Below are 14,093 nucleotides of genomic sequence, written 5' to 3'. Positions count from 1 at the left end.
TTACTATCTTATTCAAGAAACAGCTTGACATAACAGTTTTTCCTTACAATCCTTTTCTTTTTGCATATGTCCCACCAAGGGTTGTATAGGACTTGATGTCTTTTCCTGAGAGCATAATTTTAAACTGAATACGGCATTCAAATACATAGACTTGGGCTGTTTCAAACACTTAATGTGAATACCACAACACAAGATGTATAACTGGCCTAAATTTTCAAGTTATTTGGAAAAGTAGCTTGAAATGCTCAAGGTCACATAACAAGATAGACATACTCACTGTTCGCTTTTAAAATTCAACAAGAGGATGCTTGCACAGAGTTCGTCAATCAACTTAACCTGATGCAACTTCAGTTTTACCTGAGAACTAAACTCTTAGAAATCTGAATTTAACACACTGAGTAGCTTACTGAAAATCCTTTGCCTTTAAACAATCTTCACTCCAGTTAAAGTATCACATATCTAAGAAACCACAGGCCTGTCATGAAAGAATCTGGGACAACTATATAATATAATTGTATTTTTGTTTCCCCATTTATAACTACTCATTTTCTGTTAAAGACGATTGAGTGAGATATTTCATTTTTAACCATCTATTGTAAGTATGTGATAATAAATAGCCTTCTTTATTTTTAAACTCTCAAGAAGGCTGCTGCTAGAAATATTTAGATTAGGACGATCCTGCAGTAAGAAAACATACAATCATCACATGGAAAACATGCTGATAATAAGTACATGAATTCAATCCATGATATAATGCAGTTCCCAATACACATGAAGTCAAGATAACATTAGTAAAACTACCATATGCAAGCGAGCATTTGAAAAATGGTGGATTCAGGCAAATGATGATCAATTTTAAAAATTAAGAGTGACTTTGGAAGAATAAATATGCCTGTTTAATTAAGGATCTAAGGATCTATGGCAGGTGTTGATAAATCTATGCAGGGTTTAGTAATTATGAAAAAATGAAACTGCTGCCATAACATAAATTATACCTAGATTGTGCAAGACAATAAAAATATTGATGTGTACGAGTAAAATCATGGAACAGTAATTGGAAGGAAGTAATGTTAACACTATATAATTATCTATGGGAGACCACACATGAAACATACTGTCTATTCAACTTTATCAAAATATAAACGTATGCAAGGACAGCATGAGTTTAAAACACTGAGCATAGAATTGCTAAGGAGCTTAAATATTATAATTGTTTAAAAAAACACACAGGACACATTCTTAATTATGCTTCAAAAGCAAAACTATTAAATAAATGCAACAAATCCATACATTAGACATAAAGATATATCTTGTGCAAAAGTAAACAGGAGAATCAGAAAATGTAATTAGAATAAGCAATTTATTATTATAAAGAACCTTTATAAGGAACAGACTGCCACCTAGTGCATTAAACACCAATTCTGTTAAACCATTCAGCAAGTATTGGATCAAATTATGATTCAGCAAAGACCTGAAGCATTTAAGTTTGGGTTAAATTAAATGAAAAATTGGTCATGAAACAGGACTTGGCTGATAGAGCTGGTTAATGTGTGGATATATCTATGTTTATTTCTATATTTTTCATTGTGTGGAACTTCACCTTGCATATCTTATTGTCAGCCATATCCACATGAGAAGGTGGACCACCTATTAGTTGATGTGCACTTCAATGGACTACTCAAAGAGGCACACAGCAGCCTAGAAATGATTCTCTCTTCAATTTCTTCACCTTAGCAATGGCAGCACTCAATGTCAAAGCTGACCATGATGCTGCTTCAATGTAATGCTCCAACCTGCTCTTACACTATTTTCAAGAAATTACACTAGTATGGACCTTGAACCCTCTAAATCAAGTTAAACAGCTGCAGCATAAGGATGCCTGTGTGGGGACATCAAACAAGCACACCAATCTCCCTTATTGCCTTAGGATATATGAGGTAGATTGAGTTCACAGCTGAAGAGATGAAAATTCATATACAATACCAGACTGTAAAGTTTACATTGCCAAGTTGTTTTTTTCTGAGAACATTCTCTGTACCTGCTTTATTCCAGTGCAAACTTGGCAGTGTAAGGGATGGCTTAGATTGTGAATGATATGGTGCATATTTATTACAGGTTATTAACACATCAGTATATGGTAAGCACATGTTGATGTGCTAAACTTGATAATGGATTGCCAGCACCTAAATAAAGGCACACCTTTGAGCTCATTACAGAAATTATGTTACTTTTTGTTTAGCGTGTATTTTTCCAAGCATGTTTTTAGTTGCATTCACAATAATGAAAGAAGGTTCTGATGCTGAGCCAAACCATATTCCTATATTAAATTTACAGCTAATCCAAACATTTATCAAACATGATTCATTATCTCAAATATATTTTACCACTTGGAACTATCTACTACCTTACAGATATAATGCAAGGAATGTAAGTGAGATGAACATTTAAGCAATGCATAAAATTTGAATAATCAAAAAGGGCTGAATTGCAAAGAAAATTGCATCATAAATTCTTAGACAGTTCAACAGACATGTTCGGTAAATGCCAAATATCTTCTGTGTGATTATATTCGGTGTAACTATTGGCATTGTCATCTATTGAGAGTGATATGAGGCGGATAACTTATGTGAGCAATTGCAACGTTTTCTTTGCAACTTATTATCTAAAGGATGAGAAGGGGCCTCTGGAAAATCAATTGATTTCCAACTCAATTGTATTGCTAGAAAAGGAAGATTGTCTTGACAATCCTTATCACAAAAGTTTTTATAACAATTCAATAATGTTTAAATGATTGTTTTATTTTGGCTGTATTCCCACTGCAGCAGGTGTGAAAATGAGTAGTGGGAGACTGCATTCCCCCTTTTGCAAATCAGATCAAGACAATTTGGTCTTCAAAGTGCACCGCACGATTTGCACCAGACTATTTTGCATCAATACAAATTGTACATAATATATATTGTATAATATCATGTCAAGGCATATTCCTGGAGAAAACATTTTCGAGTTGTTAAAAACACATTTATGACATTTGTCCTGAATGTGTTATTGCTGGACCGTCTTATTTGACCATTTTTGTGCATTGATTATATGCATGTTAATTAAAACATGCTTATAAAGGATAGCTTAGTTCAAAGGAACAGTTTTAATGCATTGAGACACACCTGTGATAATGTATACATCAGCACCTATTATATCTATTCAAGCTGTGTAGTGGGAGCTTGTTAATACAGTTCTTAGAAACCAAATATCTAATTACAAGATACCTGAAAAACACCCTTCACAATACTGTTCAATAGTTTTCCAAACCTTTGCCTTTTCAAAAACACTTTGGTACAAAGTGAGCTATTTAACACTTTGAAAAAGTACACGTTGAAACAAATTAGTTCTATCAATGGCTTACATTTGAAGAATTATATTGAAAATCAAGGTTATCAAAATACTTGCAAAGCACAAGAGATTGTGGCTTTTTACACTAAATAACGTTTACGAACTCAAATCGTAGACACGGATTGTAAAAGTCCACACAGGTGAGCTCGACTGCACCAACGCCTGAAGCTACAGCCATCACTGATTGATGTGCGTGTGGTACCAAAGATAATTTCCCTGACGCCTGTACATTTCCAGTGATTTCAAAGGAAGTTCCCAAGTGTAAGTGACAGCCAAATATCTACGCTCATCATCCGAGCCAAATATATAGCCTTTTGAGGGCCCCCGGCTGATTTATTCCTTTGGTGTAAAAAGAGAGACTGTAAATGTTTGTTCAGCACACTAATCAGTGTGAACACGCCAAAATCGCCGTGTAAAAAAAAATTAATGAGAAAGTTACAGAACGGTAGGTCATTTTCGGTATATTTACAGAGAATGTAAACCATATTTTATGGTTCTCTCGTAACTGTTCAGAAATTACACATCTGTATGATTACTATATTTGAGAACTTAATGTTCAGTTTTTACTATAGGTTTTCCATTTATATTTTCAGTTTACTGTGCGGTAATATACAGCTTCAGAAATGGGTTTGCATTCAGAATATTGGATCAAAACACAAAACCCACCAAGATTCTATAGTTTGACGTTGCCGTTTACTCACTTTAGTTCATCCCGTCTGTTTTAAATCTATAATCAACCTGCTTTAGGACGATCAGCAGAGTTAGGGGTGATGTGCGTCCAAAACATTATCTGGAAGGAGGCATTTGCCCGTTGCAACTTTCTAACGCCTGCACCACCCCTCTCCGGAGTGTCCAACACTTACATCTGAAGCTGTTCGGAAGCAAGTCTCAGGCTGAGATCGAGCCCCTGAGTAGGTGTATGGCTCGTTGTACAACTGAATTGAGTGTGAAGTTAAAAACCTTTCGAATGCGAGGAGTTGCAAATTTGTTCAGCTCAGACATATTGCGGACGCTGGAAGTTCATTTGTAATCGTTGCGTGCTAAGTTTGCGAAAACGTTCATTGTACAAAAAATCATCTTCATGATTTACATATTAACGGAAACAATTACAGTGGCCCGGGCGCCACACAATGCACTGGAAGGATCGCTCTGATGTAACGTTGTGGTTCTCAGTCTTTTTTTTAGGGGGATTTAGAGCACTACTCGTAAGTAATGCAAAGAGCCGGATTAATATTCCTGGCAGGTGCAGCATTAAAGGCAATTTATAAAAGCTTTTTGATGTGCCCGTCTATTTCTGAGCATGTCAGTATGTTGTTGCAGCCTGTTTGTCTTTCATATAAAGTTACAGCTATTTAAAATTCTAAGCACAGGGCGGAAATTATTCTCCTGTCCCTTTTAACCAACCGACGGAAGCGAGTAATTACTTTCTTATAGAAACTATTTTTGGCACCGGACAATCATTTGCCCTCGTGATAGTAAAACAAGTAAGGTACAGTTTTACTGCACCGTAACAGCAAAGGAACTGCGATGTTATTTTGTTCCACCGTTACAGTGGCTCTCTGATATAATCGCAGCGGACTACGGGTTAAACCAGATCGTCTTTCATTCGAGAGAGTGCGTTCCGAAAGCTGCGAGCCACAGTTATTGAGGAGTTTGTGTTCAATCAGTAACTTTTTGTCCACTCGGTTCTAGCTAATCATCATTGATATGATATCTTTTTAACCTATCTTACTCCATCGTTATTATTGACCAAGTCATAAATAGCGTTAATCAAATAAACAGTCTCAATTGTGAATTAGAAATATATAATATTCATCCCATTGAACACATGCAGTCCATATACATATACACACACCAAGAATTTCCGTAGACTATATGGGAAGAGTATCAAACTTATTCGTTAGCTAATATCACTGTTGCAATTGCTTTGATCTCACTCTAATAAGAAACAAACTTGGAACACTGACTTGACCATCTACTATTTCCAGTACACTGTCTATCCGGTAGGGTCGCGGGACGTGTCACAGAACCACGCGGCACAACAAGAGGCCACTCGGTCTATCGTGTCGGTACCAGCACTTTGAAAGAGTACCCCCACCTTTTACACGTGTCGATCCCACGTCAGAATCTGCTCTCCCCGCTGTTTCTGACAGTGCATCTATAGCCAGCATCAATGTTCATCACTTCCCTCTTGTCACATGAACGAAATAACGCAGTCGCCCTGTCTCTGACTTGCAGCTCGTTACAAGCAACAATGTGGGGCTGAGGGGATGGGGCTTGTAACTAAAACGACAGCATCTTCGCCTAACTGCTGACATCCCACCGAAAGTTCTTGGTTCTATTACATTTTCCTTCAGAGTACATGAGAGAGGAAACGATGCACCTTTAACTTAATGAATTCATGTTTTGTACCATAGCACGTTTATCTGAAAGATTACAGGCACTTACAGGTAGGACGTCAACGGGCTCAAGTCTTCCGGCAATGCTGTAAACCCGAGCTCTGAGCAATCGACCCACAGCAGAATGCCATCCTCTTCACAGTGGCACCGAGCTGGGCAAGAAGGAATCATTGGCGCTTGGCTGGAGGGAACATAGCCAAAGGCAGCTAGGGCCAGCACTAAGCAGGGCAAGAGCATTCTCCTGTGAGATGAAAGGGAGCGTTTGGTGGCTCTGTGCGAATGACACTTGAAGCAGCACACGTGTGTGGATGCAGATCTCTGCAAACTTTGCTCTGCTCTCGCTACCACCGCATCTACCTATTGTAGTTCAGGGTAAATACACAAATCCCTTATTGGCTGGCGCCGAGGGTTGAAATTGGACGGCTGGTCGCTGTGGGAGGAGCTTGCAGCACGCAAAGATTTACTGGGTTGGTTAATCAAATTTAATTCGAAGTTACCTCCCAAATACTGAATTTCTCCACGTTTATTCAGCCAAAGAAAGAAAAAAAAAGTTTTCATCTCATCATTCAGATCGCTTACAATCACTGAAGTGACTAATCGCATACACCTTGTTAATGAGTGTGCACTGACTGGGATATTTCAACCGCACATTTTATTGCAATTTTGGAAAATTAGCTGTTTCAATTGTTCTTGTCTTTTCTTAGGTAGGTTCAAAGAAGTTTGAGACACAAGGCTGTAGATTTCTTTGCGAGGTACACAGATTCACAGCCGTACTGGGAAAACAAAAATCCACAGAAATTAAATATTAACCTATCCGAGTGAATGCACTTCAAGCGTACAATTCAATTGGTGTATGACATGATGAGAGGCGCCAAAATGTAAAGATAGGACCAATTAAACATTAAAAGGACCTGACGACAAGAAAATTGTCCAGTTTCCTCCTTCAGGTCCCATGTAAACCCTTGGAAACAGTGCAATTTGTATCAGCTAATAACTTCATTCTGGGTGTTCAAGCTGGACTTTAAAACAGCCGAATTGATCAGAAAGGTAATCTGCACTGGGGAATATCAAAGCTTCTGCTTTGAGGAAGCCTTATCACGAGGAATCTGAATTCAAATAGACTCAAAACTTCGTTTCGCTCCCAAATGCAATAACAATTCTACGGAAGGTTTGAAACAATGAAACTCAAAACAGCGATTCACAATCTAAGTGGCGTTGGCGCCTGTTTAATTATACAGTACACGGGTTTCCAAAAGTGACCAAAACCACACACAAATTTATATTCTGTGACAGGCCTTTTATCAAAAGTAGACGCAAGGCGCTTTGCTAATTTATTTCACAGCCCTAAAATCCCAGTAGCTTTCTAATGCTTTTCCCTATTCCCCTCTTAGCTTAGATCTAGTTTCAGGTTTTACACTCCTTCAGTAAGCGGTCAGAACGCGTTTCCCTTCCCTCTTCCATTTCATGCGGCTCAGAATAAATTGTTTTCCCATTGTATAGGAAGTAGCTAGTAAAAAGTGTACCTGGTGAAAACATTCTTTCGAGCCTCCGTCATTGTTTTTTTTATGTGTGTGACCAATTCTCTTTCTTGTTGCGAGGAGCAGCCAGGAGCGAGCAGTGTGGTTAGTAGCTATTGACAGCTGGCAAATGCCAAGACTGGTAAAGCGGAGGGCGTTGGCATAAACCCACAAATCATATGCTTCTGAAATATAATTTGCTGCAAACTGTTAAGTATCTTTGCTAAAAAGAACGTAAGGAACTTTGACAGGCTTCTGCTAAACGAGTTCAATTTTATTTCTTTTTCTAAAATTTCTTCGGCGTTAAGGGGGAGTATTGGACGGTCACATGGTTCAGTTACCACAGTGGATGGATGCCTCCATCAGTCAACATTGACAAGGTAACTTCGGGAGAATTAAATCACCAGAACTTAAGGATGTAAAAGCCATGGTGGCTGCAGGAGCACCTTAGTTTTCGATTGTGCTATCTTAGAGTGTGGCTTTGACTGCAAGGCAGACATTGGAGGAAGAGATAGTACGAATTGCCGATGCTGGAGTCAGAGATAACACAGTGTGGAGCTGAATGAACACACCAGACCAGGCAGTATCAGAGGAGCAGGAAAGCTGACGTTTCGAGTCGGGACTCTTCTTCAGAAATTCTGAAGAAGGGCCCCGACCCTAGACATCGGAGGAAGTTATGTTTGAAGTTGTGCTGGTTGTGAAGATTAAAACATAGACACCCACGTTTGATCTGGCATTCAATAAGGTAATGTCTCACTTGAGACCTAATTCCTTTCCCTCATATTCCTCCATATCTTTGGTCAACTTGCCAAAAAAAACCTGTCAATTTCTGATTTAAAATTAATAACTGTTCTGGCACCATTGCCATGTGTGGAGAAAGTTTCAAACTGCAGTGTTTACATGATTTTTAAAAAAAATTTGCTCCTGAAAGGCCTGGTTGTCCTTTTAAAACAATGTTCCCTAGTCCAACAGCCAAAGCAACATTAATTGTTTTTCCCCCTCTGTACCTCATCTGTTCTCCATAATATCTTGAAAACTTCAAATTACCCATTAACCTTCTCAGTACTGGGGCATACAATCCTCATTTGCTCAGTCTCTGCTCATAACACATTGAGTCTAGTTATCATTTGGTAAACTTATGTTGCATTTGCTCCAAGGCTCAGGTTGCATTTTAATTTCTGCTACAATATATTTGCATAATCACACATAAAATCTTCCATGAATCAATTTTTCTGTCAGAATGCAACAGAATATGATTGTTTATTTTTTTTTCACTTTAAGAGTTCCTTGAGGTATTTAAGAATGCTAGCTTAGTGCAATTGCAGTAATACACTTGAAAATTGGTTGATGATCCTATATAAATATATTTAATAAAACCGACCCTTCACCATCTGTGAGTAATCTGATTTAAAATTACTGAAAAATGTTTCACAAAACTGTACTGAACCATTTAATACTTTAATTGGTGTTTCTTAGTAAATTTGTTTTGATATGAATATACTTTTAAAACATCCCTATAAGTGCCCATACATATACGAAAATAAGTCTTATTTGAACAGCTCTCCTTAACCACTGGAACTGGTGGAATCTTGCAATTCTAATTAGGTGAGGTGAGGCCAATATTGCAGGTGGGTCTATAAAGGCAAATTGAATCTTGAACCAGTGCAAAATTTTGCAAAAGAACATGAAGACAAGTTTACTTTTGGTGCAATTCATTTATCTTTACAATTCACCAAATTTTTGAACTGGTTTGGCTGATTCTGCCGAGAATTCATTGATAATAACTACTTGAAACAAGTGAAAATTTAATTTTTCAATTTCAGAGACTGGAAGTGGCAAAGTACAATTGCAGTTGGGACCAAAGTTCTACTGCAAGCCATCCTCAGCTGCAACACAGACTGTAGCTGTGAAAAAGTGTGTGTATTTTCTATGCTATGACTTTCTTTTTATTTGTACTTTGGGAAATGGGCATCACTCGAAAGGCCAATATTTATTGCCCATTCCTAATTGACTTAGAGAAGATTGTGATTGTGAATGACCTTCTTCAACCAGTGCAGTCTTTCTGGTGTAGTCACATCACAGTGCTGAAAGGGAGTTTCAGATTTTTCACTGGCCAGAGTGAGAGAACGATGATATGATTGCAAGTCAAGATGGTGATTGACTAGGAAGAGAACTTACAGGTAATGCATATCCCCATGCATATGTTGTCTTGTTGTTCTAGCTGATAGAGGTCATGGGTTTGGAAAGTGCCACTGAAGGAACCTAGGCAACTTACTGCGGTGCATTTTGTAGATGGAATGCACTTTTGGCACTATGAACCAATAGCTAAGAGAGTGAAATAGGCTGCTTTGTCTTGATGGTATTGAGTTTCTTGATTGTTGTTGGGGTTAAAAACAAAGAATTGAAATAAGGGGAAATATATCAAACAAAAGATATATAACAAAGACACCATGTTTATGAAGAATGACATAATTTATAACAGCAGAATTAAGGAGATAAAAATAAATTAAAGTTTGAAGGGAAAATAAAAGGGATATTACAAGAATAAAATATAACCAAACTGAATAATAGAGGGGAAAAATGCAAAATAAATATTAAATCCACAGCAAAGAAGAGAAAGAGAGTATCATGGAGAAATGAAGAGAATTTACAATCTGTAAATAAACTAAATGGAAAAGGAGAGCAAACAAGAATGTTGTTGAAGGATCATTTAGCAGAAAAAGTGCATACTTATGATAAAGTGAAACAATGGAGTATTTTGTTCATCATTTTGTGGAAGTGATGTTGGTATACAAAATTATTTTGTTATCAATTAGAAGATATTAGAGATTAAAGAAGAAAAAAAAATGTAAAACAAGAACAGTAATGTGAAAAAAATTCTGGTCATGCCAGGCAGGTCAGTATGCTCATGTGAACAGAAAGCACAGATCAACATTTCAGGTGTAATCCTCCATCAGCACTTCATATTGAACAGAGTAAAGGGATCTCATAGGGAAATAAATAACTTTTTCCTTTTAGGTTGATTATATTAATTCCTCCCCAAAGTCACTAACTCACTTGATCTTCTCAATTTTCCTACGTGGTTACAAAATTTGACTCATATTTAATGTTAAATTCGTGACCTAAATCCATTACAATTGAATAACTGACCAAAAACCTGGATTCATTTCAGTTCACTGCACTGTGGATAAAGCTGAAAGGTTTCATTTCCCTCTCTTTCTTTCTTTAGCGGAATATATAGACAAATAAAAAACAATAGTTTATTTAAATTCTGTATCATATAATGATAGCAATATCATTCAGATAGTACTGTCCAGGCCCAGGGGACAATTGGAGAGGTAGGTGTTACAGATTTTCTCTGGGTTGTATTTTCCTTCCTTATACAACAAACAAAGGGTGTTTTGTATTACTTTACCAATTCAACTGTTAATACCCAACAGAAATACAAGCAGACCATCTGCTTCAAAGTGCATTGGCGTTAAGTTTCACTCATTGGATTTCGTTGTAGGGGACAAGCTGAAGCTTTTTTTAAAGTCTCTGTACACAAATCAAAGCAAAGTTAGATAGCAACTGTAAGGAAACAAAGTGGAAGTTCTAGAATGACCAAGCTCAAGTCCGGTTTTAAAATACACCTGAGGCTTTTGGGATTCCCAAATGGATTGGAATGAAAACTTTCAGCCCCCAGCATCAAAGAAGAATAGCGTGATCCCCAGAAATGTTTTTTATTTCTTTGCTCATAATGCATCTTCCTGTTTTTGCCATTATATTTGTTTTAATTATTATAATTTTTTTTGCTTTCTGTGTCTTCCTTTTCCATCAACAGCACCTTCACTCCACCTCTGCTTAATGAAATAGGAAGGAACAGGAAAGCAGACAGACAGATACCTGATGCACATCTGCTTTTAATGTAAATATATTGTCATGATACCTAGGTACCTTTTTTCTTCCCCGGTGCACGTCCAAACATGTTCTGTATATATGCAAGTAAAGAACTAAATACAGTGCACAGGCAATGCTTAACATTATGGAAAGGTACATTCTCTATTCTGATAACTAAATGATGAAATAAAGAGCTGCAAGCACTTTTGTCGGAAGTATCTAATCCCACTTTGTGCAGTTAAGCACACCTGTCTTTACAATTACACAGTGTGTGCCTCTTGCTGCCTCTTTAACTTCTGGTTTGATTAGTGAGACTTAAACACAAGAGTCTGCTATAGCATCAAACTTACCTTCCACTGCAGTACATGAAAAAGAGATCTTTTAAGTTTTCAAATAAAAATAGGAAATTGGAAATACTAAGCACAATAGACAACATCTATTACAGAATTACAGAAGTGTTACAACATAGAAGGAGGCCATTCAGCTTATCCGGTCTGCACAGACTCTCCAAACGAGCATCATGACTTAGTGCCTTTTCCCACATCCCACAATCTTTCTATTTAAATAATCATCTAATGCTCTCTTGAATGCCTCCACCATGCTTCCAGGTAGTGCATTCCAGACCCAATCATTGTGCGAAAATATTATCTTTCTCACGTCACATTTGCTTCTTTGCTCTCTCCTTCTAGATTCTTTTATAAGCAGGAAAAATGTCTCCCTATCTACTGCATTCAGCCCATCCATAACTTTAAAATTACTATCAATCCTCACTTAGCTTTCTTCCATCCAAGGAGAACAGTCCTAAAGTCTCCAATCTATCCTCATAAGTGAAGATCCTCATGGAACCATACTTATAAATGTGTTCTATACTCTGTTGAATTTCTTGCTCTCCCTGCCTGTGCTGCCACCTTCAAAAATCTGCCCACACACATACCAGGTGGATCTGCTCAATCCCTTTAGAATTGTAACCATTATCTCCTATTGGTTGTCCCTGTTTTTCTTACCAAGATGCATCACCACGCACTTCTCCACTTTAAACTTCAACTGTCACCTATCCTTCCAAGTCCACCAACTTCTCTATGTCCTTTAAATTTCTACATTGTCCTCCTTATAGTTTGCAATGCTTTCAGGTTTTGTATCACCAAAAACTTTGAAATTGTTCCATGAATGCCAAGATCTAGATCATTAATACATATAAGGAAAATCAGAGATTCCAATTCATATCCTTGGTCACTCCACAACAAATCTTCCTCCAGACTAAAAAATACATTATTACTCTCTACTTCCTATTTTTCAGCCAATTTTGTATCCACATTGTCACTACCCCTTTTTATTCTATAGTCTTTAATTAGTCTCCTAAATCCATTGTATAGCACTTCATTAAACCCCTTTTGGAAGCCTAACTAAAACCAGAACATTCTGGATAAACTCAGCCAGTATGGTAACTTATGTGCAAAGATAAACAGTTAACTTCTCTCTTCAAAGAGTCGTCCTGGACTTAAAACATTAACTCTGTTTCTCCCTCTCCAGGTGCTGTCAGATCTGCTGAGTTTCTCCAGCACTTTGTTTTTATTTCAAATCTCTGCAGTATTTTGTTTTTATTTGAGTCTGAAGTTCAAATACCTCTGTTCATTCCACAAGTGTGATACTAAACTGCTGGTCACTTATCACTTTAATTATCCAACTCACTTTCATCCCAAACTTTCTATCTTCCATTTTCCAAACTGTTCCATTGAAGCCCAGCATACTTTGATAAACAACATTTTACCCTTTAATTAGGAACTTCAACAATGTGCTCAATCTCTCCCAATCAGAAATACACCTCCCATATTTATAGACTCACCCTAAACCTAATCAATCCTTTGTGTTAGCTCTCAAAAGACCCCAGCATGTTAGTCTGACATAATTTCCCCTTTAGAAATCCATGTTGGCTCTTCAAAATCAACCTAGCTTTTTTTTCATGTGACCACTAATTTTATCTGAAATAATGGTTTCTAGAAGCATCGCCTCAATTGAAGTTAAAGTCACTGGTTTGTAATTGCTGGGCTTATCTTTACAACTTAGATGGAGAGAGAAAGGTGAATTAACACTTCAGAGTAATTACCTTTAATTAGAACTGGAAGAACTATGGCATTTAGCATTTTTTAAGCAGAGGAAGAACTAAGGATAGAGTATGGGATGTATTTGGAGGAGGGGAAATGAGGAAGGAACACAGTGATTGTTGTGGGTTAGATCAAATTATAAAATGGATGATAGTGTGCAAGCAAAATAAGTGGTAATGGGACAAATTAAGAATAAAATATGGCGTCAGATGAGATGTAAGTGTTAACAGCAAAGCATTACATCAATTAACATGGGAGGAGTATTTTTGATTGAAAGAGGTTGAATACATAATTGAGGTTATAAAGTTCCTAGTTAAAATGTAAAATCAAATTGTGAAGAGCTTCAATGACATAGCATGTAAAATGAAAGATAATGAGGTCAAAGTGAGAGTGAGATGAATAATTAAAATGATATGACCAGAAGCTTAGGGTCAGGAATGAGGAATGAACAGAGATGTTCAGCAAGTTACACCATAAAATGTGTTTAATAGAGTCACCTTAATTTTATGTGAAGGAAATCATGTCTGAAAGGTATATCAGAATTGCGTTGAAGCCTGTCTAGTAGGGCAGATGAGAGGAAACTGGTGAATGAAGTATATTTGGTGTTTCAGAAGACATTCAAGGGGAGGTTGTTACACAAAATTTAAACTCATGGGATTAGCCGCAATGCATTATTATGTATTGAGATTATTTTAACATAGAGAAAAAAGAATTAATATAGAGACATATAGGTCATTTTCAGGATAACATAGTATAAACATCTTGGCCAGAAAGACAGTAGTACACACAATCTCTTAGAAAATCAAAAG

At 37.0% G+C, this 14,093-nt stretch overlaps 1 protein-coding gene and 1 long non-coding RNA gene across 3 annotated transcripts in view; one reads left to right on the top strand and one right to left on the bottom strand.

The window, feature by feature from the left end:
- Nucleotides 1–7,437, bottom strand: part of LOC109913865 (leucine-rich repeat-containing G-protein coupled receptor 6) — a 235,120-nt gene extending 227,683 nt beyond the window's left edge. The window contains exons 1-2 of one of the 2 annotated variants that reach the window (XM_020513425.2): nt 7,310–7,437; nt 5,836–6,027 (exon numbers count right to left, since the gene is read on the bottom strand). In XM_020513425.2, the coding sequence (XP_020369014.2) occupies nt 5,836–6,027; nt 7,310–7,341 (224 nt within the window). In that variant the 5' untranslated portion in view covers nt 7,342–7,437. The remainder of the gene's footprint in view (nt 1–5,835; nt 6,028–7,309) is intronic. The other variant, XM_048612237.1, reaches the window with a different exon arrangement.
- The window catches only part of LOC125486096, a 23,965-nt gene continuing 16,602 nt past the window's right edge, over nt 6,731–14,093 (top strand). The window contains exons 1-2 of the long non-coding RNA XR_007264782.1: nt 6,731–6,833; nt 7,612–7,683. This is a non-coding gene — a long non-coding RNA (uncharacterized LOC125486096). The remainder of the gene's footprint in view (nt 6,834–7,611; nt 7,684–14,093) is intronic.

Source organism: Rhincodon typus, chromosome 25 (assembly GCF_021869965.1).
Source record: "Rhincodon typus isolate 14 chromosome 25, sRhiTyp1.1, whole genome shotgun sequence".
Classification (NCBI taxonomy): Eukaryota; Metazoa; Chordata; class Chondrichthyes; order Orectolobiformes; family Rhincodontidae; genus Rhincodon; species Rhincodon typus.
The sequence above is the reverse complement of the archived record's forward strand: the minus strand, read 5'-3'. Positions and strand labels throughout refer to the sequence as shown.